A 15,585-nucleotide genomic window follows, 5' to 3' on the forward strand; every position below is an offset into this window, starting at 1 on the left:
CAATAACTGTGTCTGGACCAGACAATCCAGTGTTTAACAGCATGAACATCGTTCTACGCATTAGGGATACAATGACATGTGTCAACCAAGTCAGCAAGCCTGACCACCCGATCCCGTTGGTCGCCTCGGTTACTGAAGATCAATTTCAACCCTGATCTTCACGGGTCTCTAACGCATCGAAGTAACGTGATATACCTTCAATTCTGTTCAAAGCGGAATTAAACAAAACTCACGGACCAGATAATGATTAAAAATGAAAATGAATATATCATAAGAATGCTATGTAAAACCTCATTTAAAAAGCAAGGGGCACGTCAAAACATATATGGTAAATGTGTAATGCAATGGGTTGGAGAACGTTCTTGAACTACAGTCAGCAATATTCTGGTTTTACTTAATGAGATTCCATCAGCGCCTTAAAAACTTGAGTACAAGACGTGGGACATGTGTGAATTTGGAAGATTACAAAGTGTAGCAGAACATCACTCGTTAACAGATTATTCTGTGCACGGGATACGTACGTTACAATCCCTGGCACTGCACTCGTGAAGGCGAGGGACGTGTAGATGCTTCTTTGGTTTTTTTAATGTTGCTTTTTTGGTTTTAATTTGCGGCGGTTCATTCATCACTGTTTTTATTTTACGCCCAAAGCAATCTGTTTCGGCAGATAATCTACAATGATGATTCACTAGTGTTGACGTTTCTCATTAACTTGAACTGAGTTAACGTTTCTGCAGATGGGCTGAAGTCTTGTTTTCTAGTCATAACTGTAACATTTATGCTGAATCAACAACGACATTAAGACTGTCCTTGATGATCACTGTGTTGCGAAACGAACATATTTCTTAAGTGTTTTCCCTTTATTCGTAAACAACAGAATCTGTGCACATGTACGCAGAGAAATATTTCAAAATTGAGATGAAGGTTTGCAACAAGTGGAACAAAATCTGTGTCAATGTGTTGTCTGCCCCCGAGACTCTCTGAGGGTGATGGGCTAAGCGTTCGTTCGTCACACCGACGACCAGGGTTCGATTCTCAACATGGGTACAATGTATGAAGCAAATTTCTGATGTCCTCTACAATGACATTGCTAGAATATAACTTAAAGCTGCGTAAAACCTACCTCATTCAGTCAAGACTCAAACGGGATTGATTATTTTACACCCCACTGTCATATGTCAGTGCTAATGCTTAGAGCAAAGGTCTTTATATATTTTTTGAATGCGAAAGGATCGCAGGTGCTACCGTTAGGAACACGCTGACCCTTTTAGCCAGCTCCATGTGTCATCTCGGAGGTTTAGTGATCTATCCGTATAACTATCATTACTGTTTGCCGACCCGTGAAGATCCGGGGTAGAATAGGTCTTCAGCAACCCATGTGCTTGCCATAAAAGGCGACTATGCTTGTCGTAAGAGGCGACTAACGGGATCGGGTGGTCAATTTCACTGACTTGGTTGACACATGTCATCGGTTCCCAATTGCGCAGATCGATGCTCATGCTGTTGATGACTGGATTGTCTGGTCCGGGACTCGATTATTTACAGACTGCCGCCATATAGCTGGGATATTGCTCAGTGCGGCGTAAAACTAAACTCACTCACACTCACTACTGTTTGCCTTGTACACTCATCGTTATTTGTTTAGGTAGATGATGGACACTGATTGTTTTCTGACTTGGCGCGTTACATTCACCATAGCCGTGAATGACTGCACAGCACCTCTTATTCATGGGCATAGATGCCTGCGAATGATCCCTCATGGAATGAGGAGCTTGGCGCCATTGCTGCAGGTTGTGTGACCCTAGTTGATGTTGACGTGGATGTTTCTGCAGATCATTGCACAGGAACTCAGTTGGATTTACAGTCTATGACCAGGGACTGACTGACTGACTGAGTTTGGTTTTACGCCGCTTTTAGCAATATTCCAGCTACATCACGGCAGGGGAACACCAGAAATGGGCTTCACACATTGTACCCATGTGGGGATTCGAACCCGGGTCTTCGGCGTGACGAGCCAACGCTTTAACCACTAGGCTACCCCACCGCCCCCTATGACCATGGAGGGTGCATCAGTTTATTTTATTCTGACTATTTGTTGTTTATCTCCGCTCTGAGCAATATTCCAGCTTTATAGTGGCGGTCTGTAAATAATCGACGCTGGACTAGACAATCCAGTGATCAACAACATGAGCATCGATCTACGCAATTGGAATACGATGACATGTGTCAATCAAGTCAGCGACCCTGACCACCCAATTCCGTTAGTCGCCTCTGATGACAAGCATGGGTTGCTTAAGACCCGGATTCTAATATATCGTTATATTAATATGCCTTTTTATCTTGTGAGTGATTGATTGACTGACTGAGTGAGTGAGTGAGTTAGTTTACGTCGATTTTAGCAACATTCCAGCAAATCACGGCGGGGGACACCACAGATGGGCTTCACACATTGTACCCATGTGGGTAATCGAACCCGGGCCTTCGGCGTGACGAGCGGACGCTTTAACCACTAGGCTACCCTATTCCTTCTTCTCTTCTTGTGAAACGGGAACTAGTTTGAATTTGTTTCATGGAGTGATTGTAGAGGTACGACTGACGTATCAAGTTATCATTTCAGTCGTAATTCTCACACTTCTGTGCAAAAACCTAGCCTTCAGAACCTTGAGTGAGTCAGTGAGTCAGTGAGTGAGGTTATAACGCTTTCAACAGCATTTCAGCTGGTTTAAGGTTCATGTTTACCGGTGAAAAAATCCTCAATTGAACCATTTTATCAATGAGTGAGTGAGTGAGTCAGTTTAGTTTTACGCCGCACTCAGAAATATTCCAGCTATATGGCGGCGGTCTGTAAATAATCGAGTCTGGACCAGACAATCCAGTGATCAACAGCATGAGCATCGATCTGCGCAATTGGGAACCGATGACATGTGTCAAACAAGTCAGCGACCCTGACCACCCGATTCCGTTAGTCACCTCTTACGACAAGCATGGGTTACTGAAGGTTCATTCTAACCCGGACCTTCACGGGTCATTTATATTTTAAATATTTTTAAACAAATGACGCATGTACGGTATTCTCAAAATAAAGAAAAAATGAATCCACAACCAAAACATAGTGAGTGGCTTAACGTCGCTTTGAAGTACATTCGAATTATATCACGGCGTGTCCATCTTAATGCGCGAGTAAGAGCATGACACTGACCGGCAGGCCCAGAAAAGCTGCGTATCCAGGTAAAATACGCATAGAAAATTTCCAATTACGCATTGAAAAATAATTGTTGCGTACCAATTACGCATTTAAAATGTTAGATACGCAAAAAGTTTAAAACAAATGCGTACGGAATATATTTATAAAAATAGCTTGCGTAATGAAAAAGACATCGATTGCTATCAAGTTGTACTGTTAGTATAGGACAAGTGTTGTACTGTCAGTATAGGATGAGTGATTTTTTATGAAATCATTTCCATTATATTTAAGTTGGTTTTGATTAGGTATGACATGAGGCAGAACATACCTGCTTAGTAAACTTACTCAATGACATAATACTTAAGTGAGTAAAATGACTGAAATACGCACATATTTGAAAGCAGTGGGTAACGGAAAATGAAATACCCACTCAACATTCATAATACCCACTCCAAAAAAATACAGTGGGTACAGTACCCACATGAGCTAAATCTTATCTGGAGCTCTGGACATCATGCAGGTATCAGGCTTTCACCACTTTGAAGACACCACAAGAAAGGGTATGGTGGCGACAAACAAAGACATACAAGTTCACTCCAAATTTCGCCAAACTGAGACTACCGTGACATCTTCGCCCTCGTATAAAGTATATATATATTCACCACATTATATAGTATACCTTACTTGATTCCCTCGAGGAAAACACATAGCGAAATAGCATACTGAACAATGCTTCCTTATTTATTTCCATGAGTATATATAAAAACTTACCCTTGCCGATGGAGAAAACTCCGAATCCCAGGATATCAACGGTAATCCATAGTAATCGGCTAGCTGACTTATGTATTTATGGGCACCAAGTCTTTCCTTCTTCATAGACAATGGGTTGTTTATATGGAACAGTACAACAGCGTTGGACGAGAATGAGGTATCACAAAACGCTTGAAGAATTTCGTTGGGAGTATCGTCACGCAGAATGGTACTGCGAGCACTAAAGTCGAAGTATCTAAGGTTACGATATTTCAATAGCTTCCTCCTTGCACGAGGGGCGAAGTCGGCAAATAACGTCCTGTTAAGTGTCTTGAAGAAGCCTCCTTCTTGAAGAAGCGCATGAATCGCAACCTTTCTTTTTGAAGGTCTGGACAACTGACCATCCCCCCTTTGGCACAGGACGATGGTCAGGAGGAGCACAACCACCTCCTGCCACGGCCACCACATCCTCATCCCGAGCCTAGCTGACCACACAGGCGATTGATCCTTCACTCAGATGCGGCCACTTGTGTTCATTTCCCATACCATCCTGAAACAGAAAAACAGCCTTTTAATGAATGAAAATGACGTCACAAGCACCAGGTGAGTGAGTTTAGTTTTACGCCGCACTCAGCAATATTCCAGCTATATGGCGGCGGTCTGTGAATAATGGAGTCTGGACCAGACAATCTCGTGATCAACAGCATGAGCATCGATCTGCGCAATTGGAACCGATGACATGTGTTAAGCAAGTCAGCGAGCCTGACCACCCGATCCCATTCGTCGTCTCTTATGACAAGCATGGGTTACTGAAGGTTCATTCTAACCCGGACCTACACGATTTTTTTTCAAGATGGAAGCTAAAACATATCATTAATGAAAATACCAAGAGACACAGGGACCCGTTTCACAGAACAATCATGTCCTTCACTACCCTTAAACGTTAACGTTTGACAATTCTAACGCTACGGCTGACTTTGTAAACGGGTCCCAGTACTGTTCCAAACAAGTCATCATTTTACCAAACTATGAATCCCTGACTGGGCCTAGTTTCCTTTGTTTTAGTTTGGTTCGATCTTCAAGCGTCGAGGCTAAAACACAACAGTAGACATGTCTAAACGTCCCAATAATTCCAACCTTTGTAACAAGAGCCATTGTGGTGTGAAACGTCGCGACCTGATCTCGATTCAGGGAGCGTTTTTCTCAACAATGTTTCTTATTCTTTGAAAGTAAGTCTGTGGACAGAGTAATAGGTAATGGACAAGAACATGGTCTTGAAACCGCTTACATTAATTGACTTTTAAAATCCCTTACCATTTAGAAATCAATGCACCTGTGTCTCCATACGTCTGTCTACAACTCCCACACCCTGTTAGTTATTCAAAAGTTACACACATGTAAGTCTGTGACTGTGTTCATTGCGATGCAGTCGTTCTGTGTACACGTGTGAATCGATCAGAATAAGCTTATTATACACTAATTGCTTCTTGAGGTACTGTAGTTTACGGCGTTCGGAGTTTGTTTTTAGACTATTTATTGACTCGTGTTCCCTTTAACATTTACAGAGGCTTTTAACAGATACACACTATCAGAATGACCAAAGGCATGTTTTTTACAAGCCTCAAGAAACACTGTGTTCAACTGTTGCTTGGTTACATCAAACATTTTTTTCTAAAAACCAAACCTCACGTTGTTGTCTGTGCAGAGCCCCATCTTTTATGCTAGTATGATATGTGATAAAAAGAAAGATTGGCCGACAACTTTGTTTTGTGTTACAAGAACGATCTTAGAGCGCCAATGAGGTGAGAAGAGGCATCGACTCTGCGAAGTATCACCATGTCAAACCGACTTTGGTCCACTGGACACAGTGTCTGCCCGGAGCGAATGTTTCATGGTGCAGGCTCTGGTCGCGTTAAAACGAGGACCTGTCGGCTCACAGTCAGTTTAATATGCTTGTCTGGGTATATGTGTCAACATCCGGCATGGTGGGCTGGAGTGGTCTGCGGTCTTTTTTCGACTCCCCACATGGGTACAATGTGTTGAGCCAATTTCTGGTGTCCCAGATATTGCTGGAATATTGCTGAAATCAGTGGAAAACCATACTCACTCAACCAATGGGATAGAACTATAGCACCGCCATTAATTATGTAAAAATGCATACAGCCGCACACTGATATACAATCCACCCACGTCTCTCTGTAAACGCAGTTAAACGCAACCAAAATCCCATTTTACCACAATTCATCATGTTACAAACATGACTAGAAAACGACAAACAACATCACCAGGCAGTGCAAAAAGAATTAGCTGTTGTTTCTAGAAGCGGATCCTGTACACTGCCTAGAAAAAATAAAATGAACTTAAGACAGAAAAAGTGACACATTAAAATGTTCTTCATGTGTCGAACTATGATTGTCTCGAAGTCATCCTGTTGTGTCGAAAATCGGATGTCTCGAAGTATTTAGGTAGGTCATTCCAACTTCGATACCATGTGAAAGCTCTTTTCCCCCAAAACGACGACACATCATAATAATTCTCAACCATGTAGGTATTTTGTAACATCTGTTGCCAAAGCATATATGCTAGCAAATATGATCCATCCCAACGTGCAATCTAATGCAGAGGCGTTTCCATTTATTAACTGCGTGTAGGTGGATTTATGTGACATATTGTCGGTTCATCAATGGTCTTCTTCGTCCTACATTTCTATGACTGCAGTATCTGTGTTGTATATTGCAGACAATCAGGTACTATTGAAATGCAATAAATGATCCAATTTAATCAGTCGAGACCAATATATTATCATTGACTGAAACGTTTCAGCAGCTCATGTACGTTTTCAACGAATTATTCATGATAAATAAATAATAAAAATCGCGTAACAGATTGAAACCCAGCTCTCGTAGTGATGCGAGCGGACGCACATGGGAACCGTCCAAATTCTATATAGATTAGCAATGACAATCCATGCAGACTTGACATAAATTCAGGGCGAATCTGTGTTTCGAACTCCGGATAATATGTTTTCGGCGCCTTACAATGCATGACCGCCAAATCATTGCTGAACTCATAACAGATTTAGAATTTTTGACGCAATGAGCAGAATTGATCTGAAGTTGTTGACCGTTTTGCTTCCAGACCAAGATTTCTATGTCTGTACATTTGCTACATATACACTAAACATCGAATATACGGTACATCACTCAATAGGCATAGTTTCTTCTGGTGGCACTATTATAGAGAAGACACAAGATTCCTTGCTGCAAGTAAATCTCTTTTGTCATACTAGGTGTTACAAACTGCTAAAAATATTTCATAGCGATGGACCGTTTTGAAAAGTAGCAAAAAATGATGTTTATCATATCTGCACAATCATAGTCAAAAGGTTTGCAATATTCATATCCATGTATACCCAACCTGCACTCAGCTTTTAACTGACTTCTCATATATACGGTAATCCATTTGAGGTGTTTGAATACTGATATTATCTCAGCTCAAAAACATTTCTTTGCTGATATAGAATTCGGAGAATATCCACCATTCATTTGAAAGATATAAGACTCAAAGTTCGAATCAAATTAAGCTACAACACACAGATACAGACATACACGCACGCACGCACACTCACACACTTGCATACACATATACATACACGTTCACGCACGAATATACACATACACATAAACATATAGATACACTTTACATACGCACATATATACGCATATCAATACATATACATACACATAACGTACACACACACACACACACACACACACACACACACACACACACACACATGTACATGAACATGTACTTACAATCTGACCTTTGGCTGTTAACTTCCCATACACGATGTAACATTCCCTTCGTCGTATATTCCAAACTGAATTACAGTAGTATATTCATTGTGATGAACATGAACACAGCTGTGGTCGCAGGTTCTACATGGTCGATGGACGAGTGCAAGCTCTATTCAGCTTCAAACAGTCAGCCACAATACCGTTCGTCAATATTTCCACACATGAAGTAGTATGAAGGTTACAAAGTTTAACGTACGTACCACAACAAAAGCTTCAAATAATACCTCCATGACCGAATCTGTTTAACATGCACCATGTCTAACCAGGTGGAAGCTTTCCTTCGATCGAGTCATTAGTATTACATCTCAAGTATGAAGCATACACTAGAACATGTCTCGCTGTATAGCAGATACTATTATATATGCTCTTCAAAAACGTAGGGGAAGCCCTGAAATAACCAACAATTTACATAGTTATGAAGTTACTTTCTAGTTATATCTGTATCACCATCATTTATTTACTCGTGCGAAATATGGATATGAAATGACATTTTCTTTCACCATGTCCATATGAACACATTTCTTAAAATAGCTGACGTTGTACCATGAACATGGACAATTGCTAACATACTGAAAGTTGTAGTAGGTGTAATAACCGTTAACAATCTTGACGGATGATAGGTATAAGATTATATTTTGGATCAGTAATGTTTAATACCGAAAATTAATTAACATTCATTCACTCGACGAGATATCTTTCGTTCGAACCTCCATGGAGATGTGAGAGAGTCGCATCCTCCTCCTCATCATCATCCTCCCCTTCCCAACTCCTGTGTCAACGTCTTGCCATTTTCAGCAAACGTGATCGGTTGTCTACGACGTTGTCGCACACGTCTTCCTAACATATTCCTTTGTTTGTTTGTTTGTTGTTTAACGCCGTACTCAGCAATATTTCGGCTATATGGCGGTGGTCTGTAAATAATCGAGCCTGGACCAGACAATCCAGTGATCCACATCATGAGCATCGTTATCCCAGTGGGATGGGTGGGGTGAGAATGTTGCCTGGGCTCACAACTGGCTGTGACATTCTATGGATGTTGTTTTGTTGGCCAACTGATGTGAAAAGTGAGCGGCCATTCATGATGAGAACGAGCGTTGTCATCCTGAAAGCGAAAGGTCCATCCAAGCAAACAGGACATCAAAGGAGTCAGTACGTCGTCCCGATGGTACTGTCCAGTGACCCGTTCTTGCACAATCTGAACGTAGGGAATTCAGTCATACACCAGCCCACACCGTGACTGATCCAACGCCAATTCTGTCATGACGTTGCCACTGGCCATGACGTTCCTTTCGACGTAGCTAGACAAGACCACACATATCAATCCAGAGGAAATGAATAAGAACTTATCGAAAAAGATGACACGTGACCAACAACAACTACCACAGTTTTGACCTTGTATACGTCAATGACGATAGGCAACGATTTGTGCTGAAGGAACGGCACAAACGCCCAACATGGAGATTAGCTGCATGCAGACGATTGCTGATCATCTGACGCCAAACTCGTACTCAAGTACCCTTTTAAATGTTTGTAGCAATTTGATTCGCCATTTCGTAGAGCTTGGTTTCCGATCAATCGATCCTGGGCTCTTGTTATTGACCTTGGACGTGATCGATCAACCTTTGGGGATTTGTGGGTACCTAGTCCGTATTCTGTTGATCAAACAGTGTAAAACATTGAACGTATTGGTCAGACCACGCATCGTCTTCAGACAATCCACATGTTGCAGATGCCGAATCGTTAGTTCAAACACAAACAATGAGGGTGGTTAGGTAGCCTTGTGGTTAAAGCATTTGCTCGTCACGCCGAAGACCCGGGTTCGATTCCCCACATGGTTACAATGTGTGAAGCCCTTTCTGGTGTCGCCCGCCGTGATATTGCTGGAATATCTCTAACGGCGGCGTGAAGCTAAAACTCACTCACAAACAATGAATGAAATCAAGCAGTTTAGTCAACCTGCTTTGAAAGGGTCACATTCATGCATGACCTTCATGCGTGCGCCACGTGCAAAAATCAGATGTAAGTTTGATAGACATGAATGTTCCAGCATATATTTTTCAAATTTTGCGATCACCTACATATTTAAATATAAAAGTTTCGATTCCTATAATCTTTCAAATAAGACATGTTCACCATTAAAATCGACCAACGCCCGAAGGAGTTTCAAGGTCAAATCACTACCCAACGTCTTGACGCTGCGACACGGAACATCGCCATTGAAAGAATGCACGCTGGAGATTGCCAATCTTCTGTTGCCAGGCGTCTTAATGTTAGTCTCAGCACTATATCACGGCTTGCAGCACGTTATAACCAAACAGGTATAACAATTGACCATCCCCCTACAGGCACCTACAGGCACCACTGCAGCCCAAGATCGGTACATCCGGGTAGTACATTTGCGTGATAGTACTGCCACGAGTGAGAGCACAGCATCCAGGGTGCCTGGACTTCGGAGGATATCCGGTCAAACTGTACGGAACAGGTTGAGAGAGATTGGACTGAGAGCCAGGAGACCCGACGTCGGGACCGTGCTACGTGGTCACCATCGCGCTCAACGTCTCCGTTATCTAAAATTATCCACTTGGTTGTATAGACATTTCCTTCTTCTAAATTGATGTAAAAATTCATGCACTAAAGTCTATTTGTGGACGAGTTATACATGTTTGAAAATAAAACATCTTCGCAACAGATTCTGGCCTATGCGTTTCTTTTTGGGATAGTATACATACATGCATTTTAAACTTATTTTGAAGTTCGAAAGTTGTCGAGTCTTGGAAATAAAAGAAGTAACTTTAAAGTACAAATTGCACTTCTTCAATACCTCACAGAAAAAATGTAAACTGTTGAAAAAGCGATGTACTAGTTGTATTTTTCTAATTAATTCTAAGACGATGCCACCGAACGCACATTAGCAGGTGAGATGTACATTTCAAACGAAGTCCAATTAGTCTGGGACGTTGGTATCTTATCTTCTAATGTGCTTTCGTGTTTGCGTTCGCGGACCGTCAACTGTAGAATGCACCTGTCAGGAATGATGTCAATGTTATTTAACATGTCTTGCCAGTTTCCAGGAATCGAAAGGTATAACGATGCGGGATGTATACTTCCACTATCTATTGATGATACCCAGCTGTGCATTCCCAACACTGAACAAGACGAAACTACTGCAGGGTGACGAGCTTGTGCCAAAGCAGGTATCATAAATCAAACGCAACACCTTTTGAAAAAAAACTGAAATGCAGGATGTACATCCACGGTTCGTACGTTCACTTACAGATGTCGTACAGCGTTCCGCTCCACCGGTAAGTGTCTTTGCACAAGAGAGCAACTAAGATATAAACGAGGTGAATTTCAGTGCAGATTTAAGTAGATTACTCTAGGTAATGTGTGATGCTCTCATGCATCGAGGCATGAAGACAAGATCGATGACACCGCTGGTGTTGCTGGACTGTGACAGCGTTGAAGCACGTACACGTCAATCACCTTGGTAAACATCAAGGGTTAATTTCTCATTCCGTTAATCTAGTATGTTCAAGTACATTTCTTGTAAAACTTGCGAAAGAGCGATCGTGCTGGTATGTTCGTATACATTCATCCAAACTATACGCTATTTGGCCTTTGTATCAGTTTGCTTGTATTATGGGATTATAATTACTTAATATTATGAACTCAAAAATATTTATTAGCTCAGGTCATAATTACAAGAGTTTATGCTTGTAAATGTTATATTTACAGTTACTCGTACTTTACAAAAATGTTCGTATGCTTGCAAAATACTGGGGCGGTTGGGTAGCCTAGTGGTTATAGCGTTGGCTCGTCACGCTAAAGACCCGGGTTCGATTCCCCACATGGGTGCAATATGTGAAACCCATTTCTGGTGTTCCCCGCCGTGATATTGCTGGAATATTGCTAAAAGCGGCGTAAAATCATATTCACTCACTCACTTGCAAAATACTAGTATTTACAACAGTTCTTGGCAAGAAACAACAGGGTTGGTCGAGGGGTGGTCGGGGGGTGGGGTGAGGTAGCCCAGTAGTTAAAGCGTTCGCTCATCACGCCGAAGACCCGGGTTCGATTCCCCATATGAGTACAATGTGTGAAGCCCATTTCAGGTGTCCCCGCCGTGATATTGCTGGAGTATTGCTTAAAAACGGCGTAAAACTAAACTCACTCACTCACAGTCATTCTCGATGTATGGTCTTAGATCATATTTGTACAAATAGATGTTCATTATATCAATCACTGGATTTGGTGCCAGACTCTTATACTAACATACTACATTCCCTTATCTAACAAACAACAAAAACTGATATTAATTGCAGAATGTACACTACATACACCTCTTTTGTTGGCTTATCACGATGACACTGAAAAACATTCACATTTACGTCAGGCCATACGCTGTGTCCAATGATACTACCCTCGCTACAGTATTAGATTCACAACGCGATTTACTACATTATACATTGCGCTGATTTTCCCAAAGCAGCTAGACGCGATCACCAAGTACAATATACTTGTCCTTATTTACGAGATTAATTGGAATAATCTAATTTGTTTTCCCAGCTGCGATTAGCCCAGTGTCGGGCAGTACAACAAGGCTGGACGGACAAGCTAATACATCAGACAGTCGCCAGACTCTCCCCAGACAAACTGATACCTTATTACAATGAGAGCTGGACGTTGTGTTGTGCTTTGTTGGAGAAAGTGTTACTTCTATATGTAAGTAGTAGTTATGGTGATTTATGCGGTTCGGTGAGACTACTTGGAGTCTGTGTTGAGTATATTCATCTGGTCATGTCAAATCACAGTCCCTAAATATATTTTAATAGTAATGTATTACAGAAATTCTATAGAACCTTGTAATATGGTGTGATGAAGTGTCGAGACCACTTATTACAAATAGTAACTACCGATGATAAAACCAACCATGATCAATAACAGACCTTTCAGTGTGTAGCGTGTGTGGACTGCTTTGGTTGTGTGTGTGTGTGTGTGTGTGTGTGTGTGTGTGTGTGTGTGTGTGTGTGTGTGTGTGTGTGCGTGCGTGCGGGTTTACTCATTCACTAAGGGCCTATTCGATTATTGCGAAACTGGTTTTGGTTTCTGAAACTGGTTTCTCTTGTTATAAACGAGTGTCCAGTTTCGGATACATGGTTTCAAAGTGAAACTAGTTTCTAGTTTTATAAACGAGTGGATGGTTTCACCATCCGGTTTCAAAATGGATACAAAAAAATGTCTCAGCTACTATATATGTGGAAGGAATTGGATGACAGCATTGCCGAAGGTAATATTTTTGTCATTTTATCAGGGAATGAACAAATAATAAAGAGATGAGATGCTTTTGGAAGTAAATATTTGCGTATATGTAATTATACTGTAACAAGCAATTATATGTATACAAGTTACATAAAATAGTCATGTTCAATAGACTGGGGTTTTAAAAATATTTACCTAGTTCTCAGTTGATATTTATCATTGTTTTGGTTACAGAAACTGCTGCTCTATTTTGCCACCAAGATCAGCTGAACTTCGTTTCCGCCATGTTTGTTGTGAGGGAACGCGAAACAGAAACTGCGAAACCTGCCTCGGAGATGGTTTCGAAGTTTCAGAACCCAGTTTTAGGTTTCAACATAATCGAGTGCATGGTTTTCCAGAAACCAAAACCGGTTTAGCATAATCGAATAGGCCCTAAACCAAACACTCACACAGCCACACACTCACTCACTCGCTCGCTCAGCTAAACACTCACTAGCTCACTCACTCAGCTAAACACTCACCCAGCCAAATATTCACTCACTCACTTCCAACGGTTTCTGGACTGATCCGTTAAGTTCGGTATGAGATGAAAGTCAATTAAATATTTTCAAAAATAATTTTAAATTGCTTATACGGTCCATGGCGTGAAAGGATATGTAAGTAATTTTTATTTATTTATTATATTTATTTTTTATTATTGGATATTTATATAGCGCACATATCCGCGCAACTAGTGCATGCTCAAGGCGCTGGTATTTTTTCCCTCGATCATTGGATGTCAATCTCAACGGCACATCGTATTATCAATCTCAACTTCCTGGGGAGTATACAACTCTTGCTGCCACTAGGCGCACCTAGTTATTGTGGCTTTCTCATCCTAACGAGGTACCCATTCATAGCTGGGTGGACTGGGACACATAGTCACAGCACTTTGTCCAAGTTCACTGCACGTTGCTGTACCAGCAACTAGGGGTTTGCACGTATTCATGTGGCCACCATCTGGTCATATACCAACGGATTCGTGGGTTCTTTTAAGTGCACAGGGTTATGTACTGTACACTAGGGGTTGTGACAACACGGAAAGAGTCTGCACACACAGTTGACTCCAAGGTTTTCACACCCGCTCACAGGTGGGCTCGATCCCGGTACCTCAACCTCGCTGGATCACTAGCCTGGCGCCTTAGCCAGCTCGCCCACAATCTACATGAGTCTTATATGAGACTAACCAGCCGGCCAATAAGTACATGGTGATCCACTTTCTGATGTCTTGTTCTGTAACGTTACAAAAAATATAAGAGAGAAATTAAAAAAAACACAAACTAAACATGCAGAGATGCAGAGAGAGAGGAAGGTGAGAGTTAAGCTCGCCTTCATGAGATATGCATTAAAATAAACCCCGAATGACCGAATGAGAAGGAACGCTTTGATGATCGTATCTTCCAAACTCGAACATAGACTTAAGATTGTCATAGCGCTAAGATAGCTGTGAGCCCTGCAAGTGGGCCCTGAACCTGAGGAAAAGCTTCACTTGCTTCATTAAGGAATATTCCGATGCAGACAGGGTGCGCGGACAGGAAAACAACATGGTTCTGACTCAACTATACAAAAACAGAGAACTATTGCTTGGCCAGACCCAGCATGAGGGACAGACAACATGTCCAATAATTCGTTATTATAGGTTCTGTAACTTTACCTAAATTGGCGTTAAGCTTCCTCATATTCAAAGTTTATTGGAAATTAGAAAGATAAAGGGATGGTTTCATGGGGATAAAATGGCCAAGTTCGTTCCGTAATGCTTAATCTTTCAGTAAGATTCGACGCATAGCGAGAGTTAATGATTGATGTAAACAGAACCGGAACACAACACGGATCTGGAAACTGTATTTTACGGAAGTTCATAAATTGTCTTGGCTTATTAACGGGCATGCGTTTGCACTATATGCATGTGTATCAAAACCTAAAAACGTGGGGATATTATGAACGATCTTAAATGTCCCACTTCACATGGGATTGGGAATAAATACAGTGAATGGACAAGCAATGATCATACGTGCTCAAGGTTTATCAGTGAGTGAGTTGAGTTGAGTTTAATGCCTCTGTGAGCACTTGTCATCTGTCATCTGACAATCCGAGTTAGACTTGATCTTCAGTAACCCACGCTTGTCGTAATAGACGGCTAACGGGATCGGGTGGTCAGGGTCGCTGACTTGGTTCATCCCAGTGAGTGAGTGAGTGAGTGAGTGAGTTTAGTTTTACGCCGCTTTTAGCAATATTGTGCCCATGTGGGGAATCGAACCCGGGTTTTCGGCGTGACGAGCGAACGCCTTAACCACTAGGCTACCCCACCGCCCCGGTTCATCCCAATTGCGTATATCGATGTTCATGCTGTTGATCACTGGCTTGTCTGGTCCGGCACGATTACTAACAGACCGCCACCATATAGCTGGGTGCTATATTGCTGAGTCCGGCGTTAAACAACAAACAAACAAACAAACAAACAAACATCTGATATGGCAAAAAAAGCTTAAGTGA

The 15,585-nt window shown here is 41.7% G+C and overlaps 1 protein-coding gene across 3 annotated transcripts in view; it reads right to left on the reverse strand.

The window, feature by feature from the left end:
- The window catches only part of LOC124284157 (glutamate receptor ionotropic, NMDA 2B-like), a 103,400-nt gene that overhangs the window by 49,995 nt on the left and 37,820 nt on the right, over positions 1-15,585 (reverse strand). For 2 of the 3 annotated variants that reach the window (XM_046720222.1, XM_046720221.1), the window contains exon 2: positions 3,956-4,484. In XM_046720222.1, coding sequence (XP_046576178.1) covers positions 3,956-4,408 — 453 coding nt within the window. In that variant the 5' untranslated portion in view covers positions 4,409-4,484. Of the gene's footprint in view, positions 1-3,955; positions 4,485-7,752; positions 7,807-15,585 lie in introns of those variants that run through there. The other variant, XM_046720223.1, reaches the window with a different exon arrangement.

Source organism: Haliotis rubra, unplaced genomic scaffold (genome assembly GCF_003918875.1).
Source record: "Haliotis rubra isolate DU_JTF1 unplaced genomic scaffold, ASM391887v1 Scf33, whole genome shotgun sequence".
NCBI classification, from domain to species: Eukaryota; Metazoa; Mollusca; class Gastropoda; order Lepetellida; family Haliotidae; genus Haliotis; species Haliotis rubra.